The sequence below is a fragment of the Notolepis coatsorum genome, assembly GCF_963971535.1.
Source record: "Notolepis coatsorum genome assembly, chromosome: 4".
NCBI lineage: Eukaryota > Metazoa > Chordata > Actinopteri > Aulopiformes > Paralepididae > Notolepis > Notolepis coatsorum.
The window spans coordinates 133,665,957-133,685,379 of NC_140168.1; the positions used below are offsets into that span (position 1 = coordinate 133,665,957).

At 44.2% G+C, this 19,423-nt stretch overlaps 1 protein-coding gene across 1 annotated transcript in view; it reads right to left on the minus strand.

The window, feature by feature from the left end:
• hgfac (HGF activator) overlaps positions 1 to 11,397 on the minus strand; it is a 167,820-nt gene extending 156,423 nt beyond the window's left edge. The window contains exons 1-2 of the mRNA XM_084312368.1: positions 10,902 to 11,397; positions 9,184 to 9,247 (exon numbers count right to left, since the gene is read on the minus strand). Of these exons, the coding sequence (XP_084168494.1) occupies positions 9,184 to 9,247; positions 10,902 to 10,955 (118 nt within the window). The 5' untranslated portion in view covers positions 10,956 to 11,397. The remainder of the gene's footprint in view (positions 1 to 9,183; positions 9,248 to 10,901) is intronic.
• Positions 11,398 to 19,423: the final 8,026 nt, after the last annotated feature.

Sequence of the window (19,423 nt, forward strand, 5' to 3'; positions counted from 1 at the left end):
CCTCATCATCATGTATTAGAGGACGTTCTCCTGGACCTCATCATCATGTATTAGAGGACGTTCTCCTGGACCTCATCATCATGTGTTAGAGGACGTTCTCCTGGACCTCATCATCATGTATTAGAGGACGTTCTCCTGGACCTCATCATGTATTAGAGGACGTTCTCCTGGACCTCATCATCATCATGTATTAGAGGACGTTCTCCTGGACTTCATCATCATCATGTATTAGAGGACGTTCTCCTGGACCTCATCATCATGTATTAGAGGACGTTCTCCTGGACCACATCATCATCATGTATTAGAGGACGTTCTCCTGGACCTCATCATCATGTATTAGAGGACGTTCTCCTGGACCTCATGTATTAGAGGACGTTCTCCTGGACCTCATCATGTATTAGAGGACGTTCTCCTGGACCTCATCATGTATTAGAGGACATTCTCCTGGACCTCATCATCATGCATTAGAGGACATTCTCCTGGACCTCATCATGTATTACAGGACGTTCTCCTGGACCTCATCATGTATTAGAGGACGTTCTCCTGGACCTCATCATCATCATGTATTAGAGGACGTTCTCCTGGACCTCATCATCATGTATTAGAGGACGTTCTCCTGGACCTAATCATCATCATGTGTTAGAGGACGTTCTCCTGGACCTCATCATCATGTATTAGAGGACGTTCTCCTGGACCTCATCATGTATTAGAGGACGTTCTCCTGGACCTCATCATCATCATGTATTAGAGGACGTTCTCCTGGACTTCATCATCATCATGTATTAGAGGACGTTCTCCTGGACCTCATCATCATGTATTAGAGGACGTTCTCCTGGACCACATCATCATCATGTATTAGAGGACGTTCTCCTGGACCTCATCATCATGTATTAGAGGACGTTCTCCTGGACCTCATGTATTAGAGGACGTTCTCCTGGACCTCATCATGTATTAGAGGACGTTCTCCTGGACCTCATCATGTATTAGAGGACGTTCTCCTGGACCTCATCATCATGCATTAGAGGACATTCTCCTGGACCTCATCATGTATTACAGGACGTTCTCCTGGACCTCATCATGTATTAGAGGACGTTCTCCTGGACCTCATCATCATCATGTATTAGAGGACGTTCTCCTGGACCTCATCATCATGTATTAGAGGACGTTCTCCTGGACCTAATCATCATCATGTATTAGAGGACGTTCTCCTGGACCTCATCATCATCATCATCATCTATTAGAGGACGTTCTCCTGGACCTCATCATCATCATGTATTAGAGGACATTCTCCTGGACCTCATCATGTATTAGAGGACATTCTCCTGGACCTCATCATGTATTAGAGGACGTTCTCCTGGACCTCATCGTGTATTAGAGGACGTTCTCCTGGACCTCATCATGTATTAGAGGTCGTTCTCCTGGACCTCATCATCATGTATTAGAGGACGTTCTCCTGGACCTCATCATCATGTATTAGAGGACGTTCTCCTGGACCTCATCATGTATTAGAGGTCGTTCTCCTGGACCTCATCATCATGTATTAGAGGACGTTCTCCTGGACCTCATCATCATGTATTAGAGGACGTTCTCCTGGACCTCATCATGTATTAGAGGACGTTCTCCTGGACCTCATCATCATCATCATGCATTAGAGGACATTCTCCTGGACCTCATCATGTATTAGAGGACGTTCTCCTGGACCTCATCATGTATTAGAGGACGTTCTCCTGGACCTCATCATCATGTATTAGAGGACGTTCTCCTGGACCTCATCATGTGTTAGAGCCAAATCTATATATATAGGTTATTGTATTATATGAATGTTTAATATTGATTGGATTTAGATAAAGTCGAACCGTATTTGTCATAATAGAGCATTCTAGAACATAGAACATGCTGGAACGTTTGTGGTGATGTCATAATAGAGCATTCTAGAACATTCTGGACCGTTTGTGGTGATGTCATAATAGGGCATTCTAGAACATAGAACATTCTGGAACGTTTGTGGTGATGTCATAATAGAGCATTCTAGAACATAGAACATTCTAGACCGTTTGTGGTGATGTCATAATAGTACTTTCTAGAACATAGAACATTCTAGAATGGTTGTGGTGATGTCATAATAGAGCATTCTAGAACATTCTGGAACGTTTGTGGTGATGTCATAATAGCGCATTCTAGAACATAGAACATTCTAGACCGTTTGTGGTGATGTCATAATAGAACTTTCTAGATCATAGAACATTCTGGACCGTTTGTGGTGATGTCATAATAGAACTTTCTAGAACATTCGTAATGGCACCATATGATGTCATAACCGAACATTCTAGAACGTTTGGGTCCCTATATATATCACACGATTCCCTCTGTGCCAGTGTGTAACTTGCAACAGGACTGAACAGATGGACTAAACAACATGGACTGGAACCTGCATTTCTCAACCAAGGTGCCAAGCCTTCCGGTTTGCTGTGGAAAGAGCCGGCAAGTGGATTTACGGCTTTCCAGGGTGGAGAAATTTTCATGTGTCATCATCATGTATTAGAGGACGTTCTCCTGGACCTCATCATCATCATCATGTATTAGAGGACGTTCTCCTGGACCTCATCATCATCATCATCATCTATTAGAGGACGTTATCCTGGACCTCATCATGTATTAGAGGACGTTCTCCTGGACCTCATCATCATCATCATGTATTAGAGGACGTTCTCCTGGACCTCATCATGTATTAGATGACGTTCTCCTGGACCTCATCATGTATTAGAGGACGTTCTCCTGGACCTCATCATGTATTAGAGGACGTTCTCCTGGACCTCATCATCATGTATTAGAGGACGTTCTCCTGGATCTCATCATGTATTAGAGGACGTTCTCCTGGACCTCATCATGTATTAGAGGACGTTCTCCTGGACCTCATAATCATGTATTAGAGGACATTCTCATGGACATCATCATCATGTATTAGAGGATGTTCTCCTGGACCTCATCATCATCATGTATTAGAGGACGTTCCCCTGGACCTCATCATCATGTATTAGAGGACATTCTCCTGGACCTCATCATGTATTAGAGGACATTCTCCTGGACCTCATCATGTATTAGGGGACGTTCTCCTGGACCTCATCATCATCATGTATTAGAGGACGTTCCCCTGGACCTCATCATCATGTATTAGAGGACGTTCTCCTGGACCTCATCATGTATTAGAGGGCGTTCTCCTGGACCTCATCATGTTGTATTAGAGGACGTTCTCCTGGACCTCATCATGTATTGGAGGACGTTCTCCTGAACCTCATCATGTATTAGAGGACGTTCTCCTGGACCTCATCATGTATTAGAGGACGTTCTCCTGGACCTGATCATCATGTATTAGAGGACGTTCTCCTGGACCTCATCATCATGTATTAGAGGATGTTCTCCTGGACCTCATCATCATGTATTAGAGGACGTTCTCCTGGACCTCATCATGTATTAGAGGACGTTCTCCTGAACCTCATGTATTAGAGGACGTTCTCCTGGACCTCATCATGTATTAGAGGACGTTCTCCTGGACCTCATCATCATGTTGTATTAGAGGATGTTCTCCTGGACCTCATCATCATGTATTAGACGACGTTCTCCTGGACCTCATCATCATCATCATGTATTAGAGGACGTTCTCCTGGACCTCATCATCATGTATTAGAGGACGTTCTCCTGGACCTCATCATGTATTAGAGGACGTTCTCCTGGACCTCATCATCGTCATCATGTATTAGAGGACGTTCTCCTGGACCTCATCATGTATTAGAGGACGTTCTCCTGGACCTCATCATGTATTAGAGGACGTTCTCCTGGACCTCATCATGTATTAGAGGACGTTCTCCTGGACCTCATCATCATGTATTAGAGGACGTTCTCCTGGACCTCATCATGTATTAGAGGACGTTCTCCTGGACCTCATCATCATGTATTAGAGGACGTTCTCCTGGACCTCATCATCATGTATTAGAGGACGTTCTCCTGGACCTCATCATCATGTATTAGAGGACGTTCTCCTGGACCTCATCATGTATTAGAGGTCGTTCTCCTGGACCTCATCATCATGTATTAGAGGACGTTCTCCTGGACCTCATCATCATGTATTAGAGGACGTTCTCCTGGACCTCATCATGTATTAGAGGACGTTCTCCTGAACCTCATCTTGTATTAGAGGACGTTCTCCTGGACATCATCATGTATTAGAGGACGTTCTCCTGGACCTCATCATCATGTTGTATTAGAGGACGTTCTCCTGGACCTCATCATCATGTATTAGACGACGTTCTCCTGGACCTCATCATCATCATGTATTAGAGGACATTCTCCTGCACCTCATCATCATCATCATGTATTAGAGGACGTTCTCCTGGACCTCATCATCATGTATTAGAGGACATTCTCCTGGACCTCATCATGTATTAGAGGACGTTCTCCTGGACCTCATCATGTATTAGAGGTCGTTCTCCTGGACCTCATCATCATGTATTAGAGGACGTTCTCCTGGACCTCATCATCATGTATTAGAGGATGTTCTCCTGGACCTCATCATCATGTATTAGAGGACGTTCTCCTAGACCTCATCATGTATTAGAGGACGTTCTCCTGGACATTATCATCATGTATTAGAGGACGTTCTCCTGGACCTCATCATCATCATGTATTAGAGGACGTTCTCCTGGACCTCATCATCATGTATTAGAGGACGTTCTCCTGGACCTCATCATGTATTAGAGGACGTTCTCCTGGACCTCATCATGTATTAGATGACGTTCTCCTGGACCTCATCATCATGTATTAGAGGACGTTCTCCTGGACCTCATCATGTATTAGAGGACATTCTCCTGGACCTCATCATGTATTAGGGGACGTTCTCCTGGACCTCATCATCATCATGTATTAGAGGACATTCTCCTGCACCTCATCATCATCATGTATTAGAGGACGTTCTCCTGGACCTCATCATCATGTATTAGAGGACGTTCTCCTGGACCTCATCATGTATTAGAGGACGTTCTCCTGGACCTCATCATGTATTAGAGGTCGTTCTCCTGGACCTCATCATCATGTATTAGAGGACGTTCTCCTGGACCTCATCATCATGTATTAGAGGATGTTCTCCTGGACCTCATCATCATGTATTAGAGGACGTTCTCCTAGACCTCATCATGTATTAGAGGACGTTCTCCTGGACATTATCATCATGTATTAGAGGACGTTCTCCTGGACCTCATCATCATCATGTATTAGAGGACGTTCTCCTGGACCTCATCATCATGTATTAGAGGACGTTCTCCTGGACCTCATCATGTATTAGAGGACGTTCTCCTGGACCTCATCATGTATTAGATGACGTTCTCCTGGACCTCATCATGTATTAGAGGACGTTCTCCTGGACCTCATCATGTATTAGATGACGTTCTCCTGGACCTCATAATCATGTATTAGAGGACATTCTCCTGCACCTCATCATCATCATGTATTAGAGGACGTTCTCCTGGACCTCATCATCATGTATTAGAGGACGTTCTCCTGGACCTCATCATGTATTAGAGGACGTTCTCCTGGACCTCATCATGTATTAGAGGTCGTTCTCCTGGACCTCATCATCATGTATTAGAGGACGTTCTCCTGGACCTCATCATCATGTATTAGAGGATGTTCTCCTGGACCTCATCATCATGTATTAGAGGATGTTCTCCTAGACCTCATCATGTATTAGAGGACGTTCTCCTGGACATTATCATCATGTATTAGAGGACGTTCTCCTGGACCTCATCATCATCATGTATTAGAGGACGTTCTCCTGGACCTCATCATCATGTATTAGAGGAAGTTCTCCTGGACCTCATCATCATGTATTAGAGGAAGTTCTCCTGGACCTCATCATGTATTAGATGACGTTCTCCTGGACCTCATCATCATGTATTAGAGGACGTTCTCCTGGACCTCATCATGTATTAGAGGACATTCTCCTGGACCTCATCATGTATTAGGGGACGTTCTCCTGGACCTCATCATCATCATGTATTAGAGGACATTCTCCTGCACCTCATCATCATCATCATGTATTAGAGGACGTTCTCCTGGACCTCATCATCATGTATTAGAGGACGTTCTCCTGGACCTCATCATGTATTAGAGGACGTTCTCCTGGACCTCATCATGTATTAGAGGACGTTCTCCTGGACCTCATCATCATGTATTAGAGGACGTTCTCCTGGACCTCATCATGTATTAGAGGACGTTCTCCTGGACCTCATCATCATGTATTAGAGGACGTTCTCCTGGACCTCATCGTGTATTAGAGGACGTTCTCCTGGACCTCATCATCATGTATTAGAGGATGTTCTCCTGGACCTCATCATCATGTATTAGAGGACGTTCTCCTGGACCTCATCATGTATTAGAGGACGTTCTCCTGGACCTCATCATCATCATGTATTAGAGGACATTCTCCTGGACCTCATCATCATCATGTATTAGAGGACGTTCTCCTGGACCTCATCATCATCATGTATTAGAGGACGTTCTCCTGGACCTCATCATGTATTAGAGGACGTTCTCCTGGACCTCATCATGTATTAGAGGACGTTCTCCTGGACCTCATCATGTTGTATTAGAGGACGTTCTCCTGGACCTCATCATGTATTAGAGGATGTTCTCCTGGACCTCATCATCATGTATTAGAGGACGTTCTCCTGGACCTCATCATCATCATGTATTAGAGGATGTTCTCCTGGACCTCATCATCATCATGTATTAGAGGACGTTCTCCTGGACCTCATCATCATCATGTATTAGAGGACGTTCTCCTGGACCTCATCATCATCATGTATTAGAGGACGTTCTCCTGGACCTCATCATCATGTATTAGAGGACATTCTCCTGGACCTCATCATCATGTATTAGAGGACGTTCTCCTGGACCTCATCATGTATTAGAGGACGTTCTCCTGGACCTCATCATGTATTAGGGGACGTTCTCCTGGACCTCATCATCATCATCATGTATTAGAGGACGTTCCCCTGGACCTCATCATGTATTAGAGGGCGTTCTCCTGGACCTCATCATGTTGTATTAGAGGACGTTCTCCTGGACCTAATCATCATGTATTAGAGGACATTCTCCTGGACCTCATCATGTATTAGAGGGCGTTCTCCTGGACCTCATCATGTTGTATTAGAGGACGTTCTCCTGGACCTCATCATGTATTAGAGGACGTTCTCCTGGACCTCATCATCATGTATTAGAGGACGTTCTCCTGGACCTCATCATCATCATGTATTAGAGGATGTTCTCCTGGACCTCATCATCATCATGTATTAGAGGACGTTCTCCTGGACCTCATCATCATCATGTATTAGAGGATGTTCTCCTGGACCTCATCATGTATTAGAGGACGTTCTCCTGGACCTCATCATCATCATGTATTAGAGGACGTTCTCCTGGACCTCATCATCATCATGTATTAGAGGACATTCTCCTGGACCTCATCATCATGTATTAGAGGACGTTCTCCTGGACCTCATCATCATGTATTAGAGGACGTTCTCCTGGACCTCATCATCATGTATTAGAGGACATTCTCCTGGACCTCATCATCATGTATTAGAGGACGTTCTCCTGGACCTCATCATGTATTAGAGGACGTTCTCCTGGACCTCATCATGTATTAGGGGACATTCTCCTGGACCTCATCATCATCATGTATTAGAGGACGTTCCCCTGGACCTCATCATCATGTATTAGAGGACATTCTCCTGGACCTCATCATGTATTAGAGGACGTTCTCCTGGACCTCATCATCATCATCATGTATTAGAGGACGTTCTCCTGGACCTCATCATCATGTATTAGAGGACGTTCTCCTGGAACTCATCATCATGTATTAGAGGATGTTCTCCTGGACCTCATCATTATGTTGTATTAGAGGACGTTCTCCTGGACCTCATCATGTATTAGAGGACGTTCTCCTGGACCTCATAATCATGTATTAGAGGACGTTCTCCTGGACCTCATCATCATGTATTAGAGGACGTTCTCCTGGACCTCATCATCATGTGTTAGAGGACGTTCTCCTGGACCTCATCATCATGTATTAGAGGACGTTCTCCTGGACCTCATCATCATCATCATCATGTATTAGAGGACGTTCTCCTGGACCTCATCATCATGTATTAGAGGATGTTCTCCTGGACCTCATCATCATGTATTAGAGGACGTTCTCCTGGACCTCATCATGTATTAGAGGACGTTCTCCTGAACCTCATCATGTATTAGAGGACGTTCTCCTGGACCTCATCATGTATTAGAGGACGTTCTCCTGGACCTCATCATCATGTATTAGACGACGTTCTCCTGGACCTCATCATCATCATCATGTATTAGAGGACGTTCTCCTGGACCTCATCATCATGTATTAGAGGACGTTCTCCTGGACCTCATCATCATGTTGTATTAGAGGACGTTCTCCTGGACCTCATCATCATGTTGTATTAGAGGACGTTCTCCTGGACATCATCATCATGTATTAGAGGACGTTCTCCTGGACCTCATCATGTATTAGAGGACATTCTCCTGGACCTCATCATCATGTATTAGAAGACATTCTCCTGGACCTCATCATGTATTAGAGGACGTTCTCCTGGACCTCATCATCATGTTGTATTAGCAGAAGCCTGGGCTAGATCCCCTGACAGCCAATAAAACCACTTCCTTATGAAAGCAGGGGCTCGGGAGGTAGAACAGTCGTCTGGTAATCCAGAGGTTCCCGGTTCGCTTCCCGCTCCTCCCGGGCAGCGTGTCGATGTGTCCTTGAGCAAGACACTTAACCCCTGCAGGTCGGCACCTTGCATGGTCGCCTCTGCCGTCGGTGTGTGAATGTGTGAGTGAATGGGTAAGATGTGAGGAACAAATTGTAAAGCGCTTTGGATAAAAAGCTATATATAAAAAAGCAGCCATTTACCATTTACCAAAGCAGACAGGCCAACCAGCACACTCTGCCATAGACTTGTAGTTGTAATAGAGGTTATTTATCAACATACTGTGATTGTCCTAACCCAAACATCGGACATTATTATTGCTTATAAAAGTAAGTTACTTTTTTCTTTACTTTTCTGTAATGGTGTTTTGGAGGTTTGTGGTAAAAGTGAACGAATATACCTTTCTGACTGTCCGTGCTGTGATCTCTCGTGCTGACAGCTTCATATCCAGGAGGCACGACGCGCTGAGAGAGAGAGAGAGAGAGAGAGGCATTAGTCCACAGTGTCCTGGAACTGACTGATTGATTGATTGAAAACTTTATTTAACAGATTGCAGAATGGGTTACAGTACAGTACAGCTCAATACATACAATTGTTAACCCTTTCACTGCCACACGACAGAAGATTAGCCCTTTACTATCACACAACCGACAGCGATGCTCCATGACCTCCATCATTAGCATCATTAGCTCCGTGAAAGGGTTAACCTGCTGTTGTGTGGCAGTAAAAGGGTTAAGGGGATGCAGACCAGAGAAAGACTGTCGTCTTGTTTACAACTACTGTTCCCAACTACTTTGCGCACGAATATATGCACCACTACTTATTAATGATGATCATAGGGATCCTGTAGTAAAAGGTAGATTATGGACATGGACATAAACTTTGATATTGTGGTCTTTGTAATTATGTATTTAACTGCATGTAGTATGTACGTATTCCAAGTGATGTTATATGTTCTATGTTGTATGTTGGAACAATGCTTTAATGCACTGAAAACAAATTCCACCAGCCTGGCTGGGTGGTCATTAAAGAATCTAATCTAATCTAATTGATTGACTGAATGAAAACTTTATTAACAGATTGCAGAATGGGTACACAAGATACACTACACGACCAAGGTACCCATGTACATGTCAAAATACTTCCCAAAGATCAGTGAATACCACGATCACAACACAAGAGGGAGCTCCACAAATCATGTTAAACCCAGATTCGTCTCAAACAAGGGACTAAACACGTTTAGCAATTATGCCACATCAATGTGGAACGCCCTACCCAAAGCTGTAAAGGAATGTGAATCACTACCCACTTTCAAAACCACTCTCAAAGAACACCTACGGGAGACTGCAATTCGAAACTGGCCCATGTAAATGTCCTAACCCAACCCCCTCCAATGTACAGTAAATTACCAAGTATGGTTTTGTCAATATTCCAATATAGTTTTGCTTGTATAGTTGTACAGTGTTCCCCACCCACCCCTCCTACCCAACCTCCTCCAATGTAGTTTTTACGTCAAATGTATATACTCTTTTCTGGACTCTTTTTGTATCACAAACAGTACTGTATTTGCAAATCTGGTATGTCATAAATGTATAGATGTAGCAGTACTGTCTATCTGTATGTCATATATGTCCTGATGAATTGAAAATGGGGGTTGATTGATTGATTGATTGAAAACTTTATTAACAGATTGCAGAATGGGTACAGTTTACAGTAACGTACAGCTCAATACATACAATTGCTAAGGGGATGCAGACCAGAGAAAGACTTTCGTCTTGTTTACATCAGGGTCCCCCATTTTCAATTCACCCTGATGTAAACAAGACGAAAGTCTTTCTCTGGTCTGCATCCCCTTAACAATTGTGTGTATTGAGCTGTACTGTATTGTACCCATTCTGCAATCTGTTAATAAAATTTTCAATCAATTCAATCAATCAATCAATCAATACAATACAGTACGGCTCAATACACACAATAGTTAAGGCTTTGCAGACCAGAGAAAGACTTTCGTCTGGTTTACAACTACTGTTCCCAACTACTGTTTGCGCACGAATATGCACAGCACCACCACTTATTAATGACGATCATAGGATCCTGTAAAAGGTATAGATTACTCACCGTCCGTGCGCTAAAAACACACGGTAAGAGGAGCAGCATGAAGTGTGCCATCATCACAGGACTCTGAGAAGCTCCCGGTTGTGAGAAGAGACACCGGCGCTGGTTCCTGACTCCTCTCCGGTCACGTCACGGTGTTGTGTCTGCGGGCACTGGTCCCGGGACGGGGTCTGACTCGTCTCCGGTCACGGTGTTGTGTTGTGTCTGCGGGGCGCGGAGTCCCGGGACGGGGTCTGACTCCTCTCCGGTCACGGTGTTGTGTCTGCGGGGCGCGGAGTCCCGGGACGGGGTCTGACTCCTCTCCGGTCACGGTGTTGTGTCTGCGGGGCGCGGAGTCCGGGTCTGGACATGGAGGAGGAGGACGTGGGGGAACTTGTTGCGAGAATGATCCTATTGCTGCTCACAATTTCAAACCGTATTGAGTAAAACAGTTGCGTCATTAAGACTTGGAGACATTGGCTGATGTCCTCCTCCTCTCTCCCGACAGACAGATTCTATTGACCGCCCACCCGGTTAAAACACGCAAGTTGGTGACGGAGTCACGGAGATCCTTCATGCAGCGGCTCGCAGGGTTAGGGGATAGGAGATAGGAGATAGGAATAGGGGGTTAGGGGATAGGAATAGGGCCGGGGATAGGGTTAGGGGATAGGAATAGATAGGGGTTAGAGCAGGGGATAGGAATATTGTTGTGTGTCGGAGCCGGAGGGAACCCACCTCTCTCTCCTCGTCACCACGTGGTGTCAACATTCCAACAGGACGTGTCTCACAATAATAACCTCTAATTTTTAGCGGTCGCAATAATCTCTCTCTCCAGATGTTGCGGTAAGAAAATACAAAGAGAGGGGTTTGAAAATACTTTCCTTTGCTTCGACTTGGCCCCAAGTTTACAGTTCTAACTTGGTTAACTAACTGTGATCTAGCTTTTGCCATAGAGTTAATTATTGAACACTTCCTGGCAAAACACCATAGGAGAATTCAGGAATGTCAGATGTCACATTCTTATGTAAAAGATAAGCCTGGCTGTAATAACGGAGGGATATTTCAGACAGTTATTTTTATAAGGGGCGGGCTGCCCTGCTACAATTTATCTCCTGACAGAAATACTAGGCTGGTATGTAAAAACGTGCACCTTGCGAGTAACCTTTGTGTCAAAAGTAAAGAGGCTTGTTGGAATTATAATTTCACAAATGTGTTTTTTTTCTTCTTTTTAATCATTCGACTTTTATAACAACCAAAGATAAAGTGGAACCACCGAACGAACCACAGAAACATAATTTACAGATAAGAAAAGTAGACCACCAAAATGTTCACCAGAAAACATAAGACGATTTTTTTACCCGAAAATAGTGAAATAAACAAGAAATTGTAATGGCTTTTTTCTCATGTTCCCACAGAACTGAAAGTCAATCATCTTCAGATGAAAGTGACTCTATGGCTGATCATCTCGCTCCTCCTGGCAATAATATGGCTCCTGGTGACAACTTACTGTAGCCTAAAGGCAGGGGTGTAATGTAAAGTACTTGAGTAATTGTACTTCGTTACAATACTTAAGTACTGTTTTGGGGGATTTGTACTTTACTCAAGTTACTCATTATTAGGTTTGTATACTTGTACTTTTACTACATTTCAGAGAAAAAAAAACATACTTTTACTCCTTACATTTAAAATGCAGACCTACAAAGTACAAATCTCGCAGGTCCAACTATTTTAATTAGTATATTTGTTTCTCTGGCCGAACTAACGTTAACGTTATTAATCCTGCGGCCCGCACTTTATTTAAAAACAGCCAATCAAATCCCCATCAATGGAAAATGAACCCGCCCATACCCATACTGATTGGTCCTCGTGCAAGACTAGAAAGCGGGGATCTTTGATTAAACACCTGCTATCAGAAGAAGACAGTCAGAAAAAAAGTTTTAACTTTTTAGTACTTAACACTTTAACTGCCGGAAGACGCTTTTAGGCGTCCTTCCCCGTCATGCTCAAGTTGCCGAAGACGCCGTAACTCGTCTTTGATATCAATATTTCAAAAATCTGTGATCGGAATCATATTTCCTTTCCGGGGCCCTGAGACACAAGTGTGATCTCCTCTCAATCCTCTAGCGGTTCAAGACCGCCATCTGGTGGCCGATCGGCATATCGAAAAAAACGGATGTTACCTTTAACCCGGTAGGACTCACTCCATATGGGGTCCGGGCACTCCCTAGTGTTAGAGAGACTCAGTCTTCACACAGTGAACATCGATCGCTGCAAATAACTAAAAAAAACAACATGATTTGGACGTATATATTATTATACAACCTGGAAATGGACCGGATATTTCTATATCCCATAATAGGAAAATGTCTGTTCCACGCTCATCGCCCAACGGCGCGAGGAAGATACGGTAAGATTCAGCGTTATTTTTCAATGTGTACGATACTAACTGCTATGATGAACATTTGACCCACATTAGATGAATGGTATAACGCTGCCCACGGAATTATAAACGCCCCCTCGGCCATCCGGTCAACATCAGATTACGTGTAGTAACTTCCAGAAGTCCGTCCAGTTGGATTTTTTTATATCGCGCCGATTGCTATCAAACTGTATTTGATCATCAATATAATGTATTTGGGGCTATAAATCACGTTCTGGAGAAAGCTGCAGAAAGATATGAAAACATACTTATACTTTAGATCATATTTTAGTATGAATATGTGAATGAAAAAGTTTAACGTTGCTTCACCCTGAACAATACATATAAGACGTTGAATGGGCCCTAATAATGGCAATTTAGCAATATAATTTAAAAAGTTATAGCCCTGCAAAGAAGGGGAACTTCTACATAGACAAATAGAGCTGGCAACCTATGGTATATCATGAATTTAGCCTTAGGCAATCAAAGTGTTAAGTACATTTAAAAGTAGAAACTTTTTTACTTTTACTCAAGTGTGTTTTTAGCCAGATACTCTGACTTTTACTTGAGTACGATTTTGAGACGGTACCCATACTTTCACTTAAGTATAATTTCTGGGTACTTTTTACACCCCTGCCTAAAGGACAAACTGAGTTATCATACCTTAGTGCTGAACTGTTGGAAAACACCAGTACAGAAATGTCATCATCAATGTCTTGAAAATTATTTAAAAAAATATTTAACAATAGGACGGCATTTTGAACAAAATATACAATATCTATCACCATAAAATTCGTTTCTGGAGTGGAAGTTGACATCTTTTTACACAGTGAGTCCATAGTTTGTCCAATCGTCTTTCAACAGACAGTGCCTCGAGCTTAAAGGGGCAGTGCACCCAAAGAGACAGTGCCTCGAGCTTAAAGGGGCAGTGCACCCAAAGAGACAGTGCCTCGAGCTTAAAGGGGCAGTGCACCCAAAGAGACAGTGCCTCGAGCTTAAAGGGGCAGTGCACCCAAAGAGACAGTGCCTCGAGCTTAAAGGGGCAGTGCACCCAAAGAGACAGTGCCTCGAGCTTAAAGGGGCAGTGCACCCAAACAGACAGTGCCTCGAGCTTAAAGGAACAGTGCAACCCAAATTCCACCAAAACATATTTGTCCTCTTATGCACATAGTTTCCCTGTGATTTGCCTAGTTTTGGAGATATCTATTGTAGATAGATCTGCTGTGGAGATGTCAGTTGTCACCCCAGTACAATGGAGCTAAATGGCACTTGGTTTTTGTGGCCTAATAATGGTAGCTATGGCAGAAAATTGTTCATGAAATTGCTCACAACAAGTTCTTTGGATTAATAACCAGGTCATGATTTATGGAGAGCGATGCTGCTTGCGAGTCAAGTGTATTTTCTTGGCACCATTCAGCCCCATTGTATTGGAATGACGGCAGACATCTCTCTGGTAAACATCACAGCAGAACATCTGGATACTGTAGCCCTCTGGTAAACATCACAGTAGAACATCTGGATACTGTAGCCCTCTGGTAAACATCACAGTAGAACATCTGGATACTGTAGCCCTCTGGTAAACATCACATCAGAACATCTGGATACTGTAGCCCTCTGGTAAACATCACAGTAGAACATCTGGATGGATAGATACTGTAAAGGGGGGAAAGATGTTAAGATGTTTGGGGCGGCGAACTGCCCCTTTAATGGGAACCCCACCCAGCTCATGAACTCATACATGTCATTCATATGTTCTGAGAGACTATGGTCCAGGAATAGTATTGATCACGAACTAACTCTCATCGGGTATGAAGCGTGGAGCTGCTCCACACAGTCAACGAACTGGGAAGAAAGCTAACGGCCGCACTGAGGTCACTCAGGAGAATGTTCCGGGTGCATTATATATACAGTACATACATACAGTACGTGTTTTGCTTCAGAACCGAGAACACTGCACTAGAATAAAGCTCTTCCGGGGGGGAGAATATCCCGTTCTGTGGGTCCCCCTCTGTCGTCTCTGGGGCTGAGCTCATGTTGACACATTATTGCTGGAACCTTCTTCCAGTGGAAGCAACACGTTGAGTTCTTCTTGACTTGACTTGACGTTGGTGGCGTTGCCCTCTTAGAAAGTGCTCGATGCTCCCTCCCCCCTCAGACGATCGTCGCCTTGTACAGGTCCATCTTGGAGTCGTCGTCGTCGTCACCACCGCCCTCCGGCGAGTTGCGGGTGTTTTGGGGCCCCTGGGTGTTTTGGGGCCCCTGGGTGTTCTTCATCTTGCTCTGGCACTGCCGGAGCTCCGCGACGTAGCCCTGGAAGCTCAGGCTGAGTTGGGAGTCCTCTCCCTGGGGCGGACGCTCTTCCAGACACACCCCCTCCACGTCTGCGGGCTCCTGGGCGGGGGGGGCTCCGGCGGGGGGGGGGGTGCTGCCCTCTCCTCCTCTCCTCTCTGGGGAAAAAACAAAAGGAAAGAGGAGGTGAGATGGTTCAGAAAGGAAGGACTGCGTTTCCGTTTGGTGCTTTTCACACTACAACACGCTTTAAATCAAATCAAATCAAATCAAATGTATCTGTAAGGCCCGACAACACACGTTAATGTCCCCAAGGGACGGACACGTCTTCTTTAAACAAGTCAAGGAGAAACATCACAATGAATCAAGAACAAAGACAAAAACACCAGGAAATCCAAAATAAATGAATGAAAGCAGCACTCCCAGACATACCCCACGCGAAGGTAAAAAGCCTAGCAAAAGGAAAACAATGCTTTACGATGCAAGGACTGCAGACATCTTTCAGAATGGGTGGGAATCAAACCCCCAACCCTGACAGTAGTAATGAGTTTGAATATCTCCTCCTGTGATGTCATCGGAGGACACTGGATACTTGTTTTGTGTTAATTACAGCTTAATATACTGATGTAGATGTGTAGAAAATAGAGATAAGGATTGCAATAGGGATTGCCATTTACTTATTTATGGTTTATTTATGATTGTATCATCTACATCAAGTTTCAAGTTCAAGTTTCATCATTAGAATTAGACACAGTAATTAGACACAGCACAAGGATTCAATGTCCTCCAATGACATCACAGGAGGAGATATTCAAACCCATTAACTCTCAATAACTGTCAAACTAAATTAACGTGCGCAAAACAATTTAGAGCCTTGGGATGTGTGTAAATGGTAAATGGCTGCATTTATATAGCAGCTTTTATCCAAAGCGCTTTACAATTTGTTCCTCACATTTTACCCGTTCACTCACACATTCACACACCGATGGTGGAGGCAACCATGCAAGTGCCAACCTGCTCATCTGGAGCAATTAGGGGTTAAGTGTCTTGCTCAAGGACACTTCGATAAGCTGCCTGGGAGAAGCAGGAATCGAACCGGGAACCTCTGGATTACCAGACGACTGCACATATGTGTGAGATTATGTGCAAAATAAATCGGCGTTGTATTGAAACCCCTAAGTATTGAAACCCCCTACGCTTTGAGGTAGAAATACAGACAGTTCAGTGCATTTCCTGTTCAATAATAATCTATGTTTTCTTCTTCATATCGTCTGCAAAGCGGAGGTCTCAAAATATCTCCTTTTTAGGAAACAGGAAGTGATTGAACGGCTGATTCAGACGGTTATTGCACCCCTGAAAGGAGCTTAATTGTGTTGCTTTTACCCCTGTATCTGCTTCCCCTATAGTTCACTGATCCACAGGTGGTGATGAAGTATTAACTTCTCAACGCATGACGGACCCGAGACGATTTCACAACGGTAAAATGATCTGACAAGAAACCTCTGCAACCATCGCCGGGTTTATCTGTGCGTGCTGCTCAGCATGGCTGGAGAGTAGGGATGTGCATTTTCGAATAATCTACTTTTCTTAAGACCCCCCCCCCCCCCCCCCCAAATTCAAAATAACACGAAATTGTTATTTTCTGTTTCAGTTTAAATTCAGTTAAAATCTTAATTTTCAGTTACATTCAGTTATTATTTTTAATAGAATGGATCATTAAAATCAAAGGGTATTGCACATAAATAGGCACTTCAGATAATCCTTCAGAATGTTGATCGGCTCCAGCTGACCAACAATGAATCAAAATGACACCATTCACCATCGTAGCCTATAATGACAGCATTGCATTGGCCTATCAACCGGTTTTAATAAACAAACAGAAACAGTAGCATGTGCATCTTTTAGATCAATTAGGCTGCCTAAATTAGGCTGCCTCTAAATATAAAAATTAATTAAATAAGAATGGTTTGCTTCAAGGGCGGCTGGGTGGCGCAGCGGAGATTGCACTCATCACCAATGCAAGAGACTCCGGTCTCGAATCCGGGTGTCAGCATTGCCTCCGGCTTGGGCCGGCTGTCATACTGGCTCAATTGGCCAATTGAGTTAGCGGGTGGAAGTCGATGGGTGGTAATCTAGACGTTGTGGACAGCGACTCCTACAGGTCGGTTGGGGGACTTCTGCACAGCAGAGACAGGAAGTGACGGGGGTAGTGTCAGCCTCCCATGCGTTACATCTCGCCAATGAGAGTCCGCGCTGGCAGGTGAAAAGATGTGACAGGCTGCCTCCTCATGTACCGGAGGGGACACGTGATGCAAGGCTTCTATCCTCCCTACGAGCGGCCTGTGGGGGGCATATGCGAGCAACGTTCAAGACAGGGGAGGGGAGAATTGTAAACACGAAATTGGGATGGGAGAAAAATTTAAAAATAAGGAGAAAAAGTGGATAAACATCTTTTTGTTTGCTTCACTTAAAAAAAATTATAATAATAATTAGGATGGAGTTGGAGTGGATGATGCCATCATCTACACGGACTATCAGGCTTATTAACCCTTTCACTGCCACAATACCAAATGGTTAACCCTTTCACTGCCACACGACATAATGTTAACCCTTTCAATGCCACGTGACAAAGGGTTCGACTCGGGAACAGCGATTGCACACAGGGTTCCTTCCCACAGACATTGCAAAATGAAATTGAAATTAAGCCCAAGGACTGTGCACTTAGTGATGAAAGCTGCACATTTGTAGCGGTTCAAACGGCTGAACAAACTAATGAAAAAAGGCGAGCTCTGTCATAGAGCTGCCGCGATAACCGCATTACCGCGGTATCGCTGTTGCATCACGCCCACCGCAGAGTTAGGCTGAATACCGCATCACTGCTATTTTTTATAATAATAATAAAGTAGCGCCCAGACGTTGGGCTTGCGGCTCTGCAGATATACCCTACTCGGTTCCAAGCGACCCTATTGGGTAGAAGTGGTACCAGAAAAGTCATGTGAAACACTGCAGACCACTGATTGGTCAGAATAGAGACGCGTCACACGTTGGAGCCTCCTGCACAGCGCCTGCACAAAAGCAGAAAGCCGCCATCTTTACTGCCTCGCTAAGGATGCATTTCATTCAGGATTCGTTTGCAACAGCACCAAGTGCAATAAACAAAAAAGGATGGATTCACTGTGTATTCTGCCTCATTTATTGATGAAACAAAACCGACATCAACCCAATTTACCACCGAGTGGAGAGTTTAGTGTCACAACAAGATCGCTGATGTGTTAAGCTTGTTGTTGTTAGCCTAATACTAACGCTAACGTCAGCAGATATACACGAGAGGTAACGTTAAACCCGGGTAGCAATGATGATGATGGCGCCGCCCCGTTCGGCTGCCTCTCTGTTCGCTCCGTCAAGACTGTGTTTACTTTTGTTAATATTTATAGTTTTTAGAGTTTTGTGCGTACCAACTGTTGGTGCATTTAATGTATATGACCGTCAGTCACTCATAGACATTGGATTACGGGAAACTTACCAACTGGATTACTCGCTGGATCAGCTTTCCGAACCACATCAATGGCCTGAAGAAATCCTCCGGAGATTAGGACCAGACCCTTTGTTCCCAGAGCCCAGGAAAAGACGACGAGGAAAGAGGGCTGGGATCCGAAACAGGCTGAGATCCAGACGCCATCGTACACCACTTCCCAGTATATTGCTAGCCAATGTACAATCAATAGACAATAAACTGGATGACATCCGAGCAAGGATTCAATATCAAAGAGACGTTAGGGACTGCAATGTCCTTTGCTTCACCGAAACATGGCTGACGCCGGAGGTTCCAGATCACGCG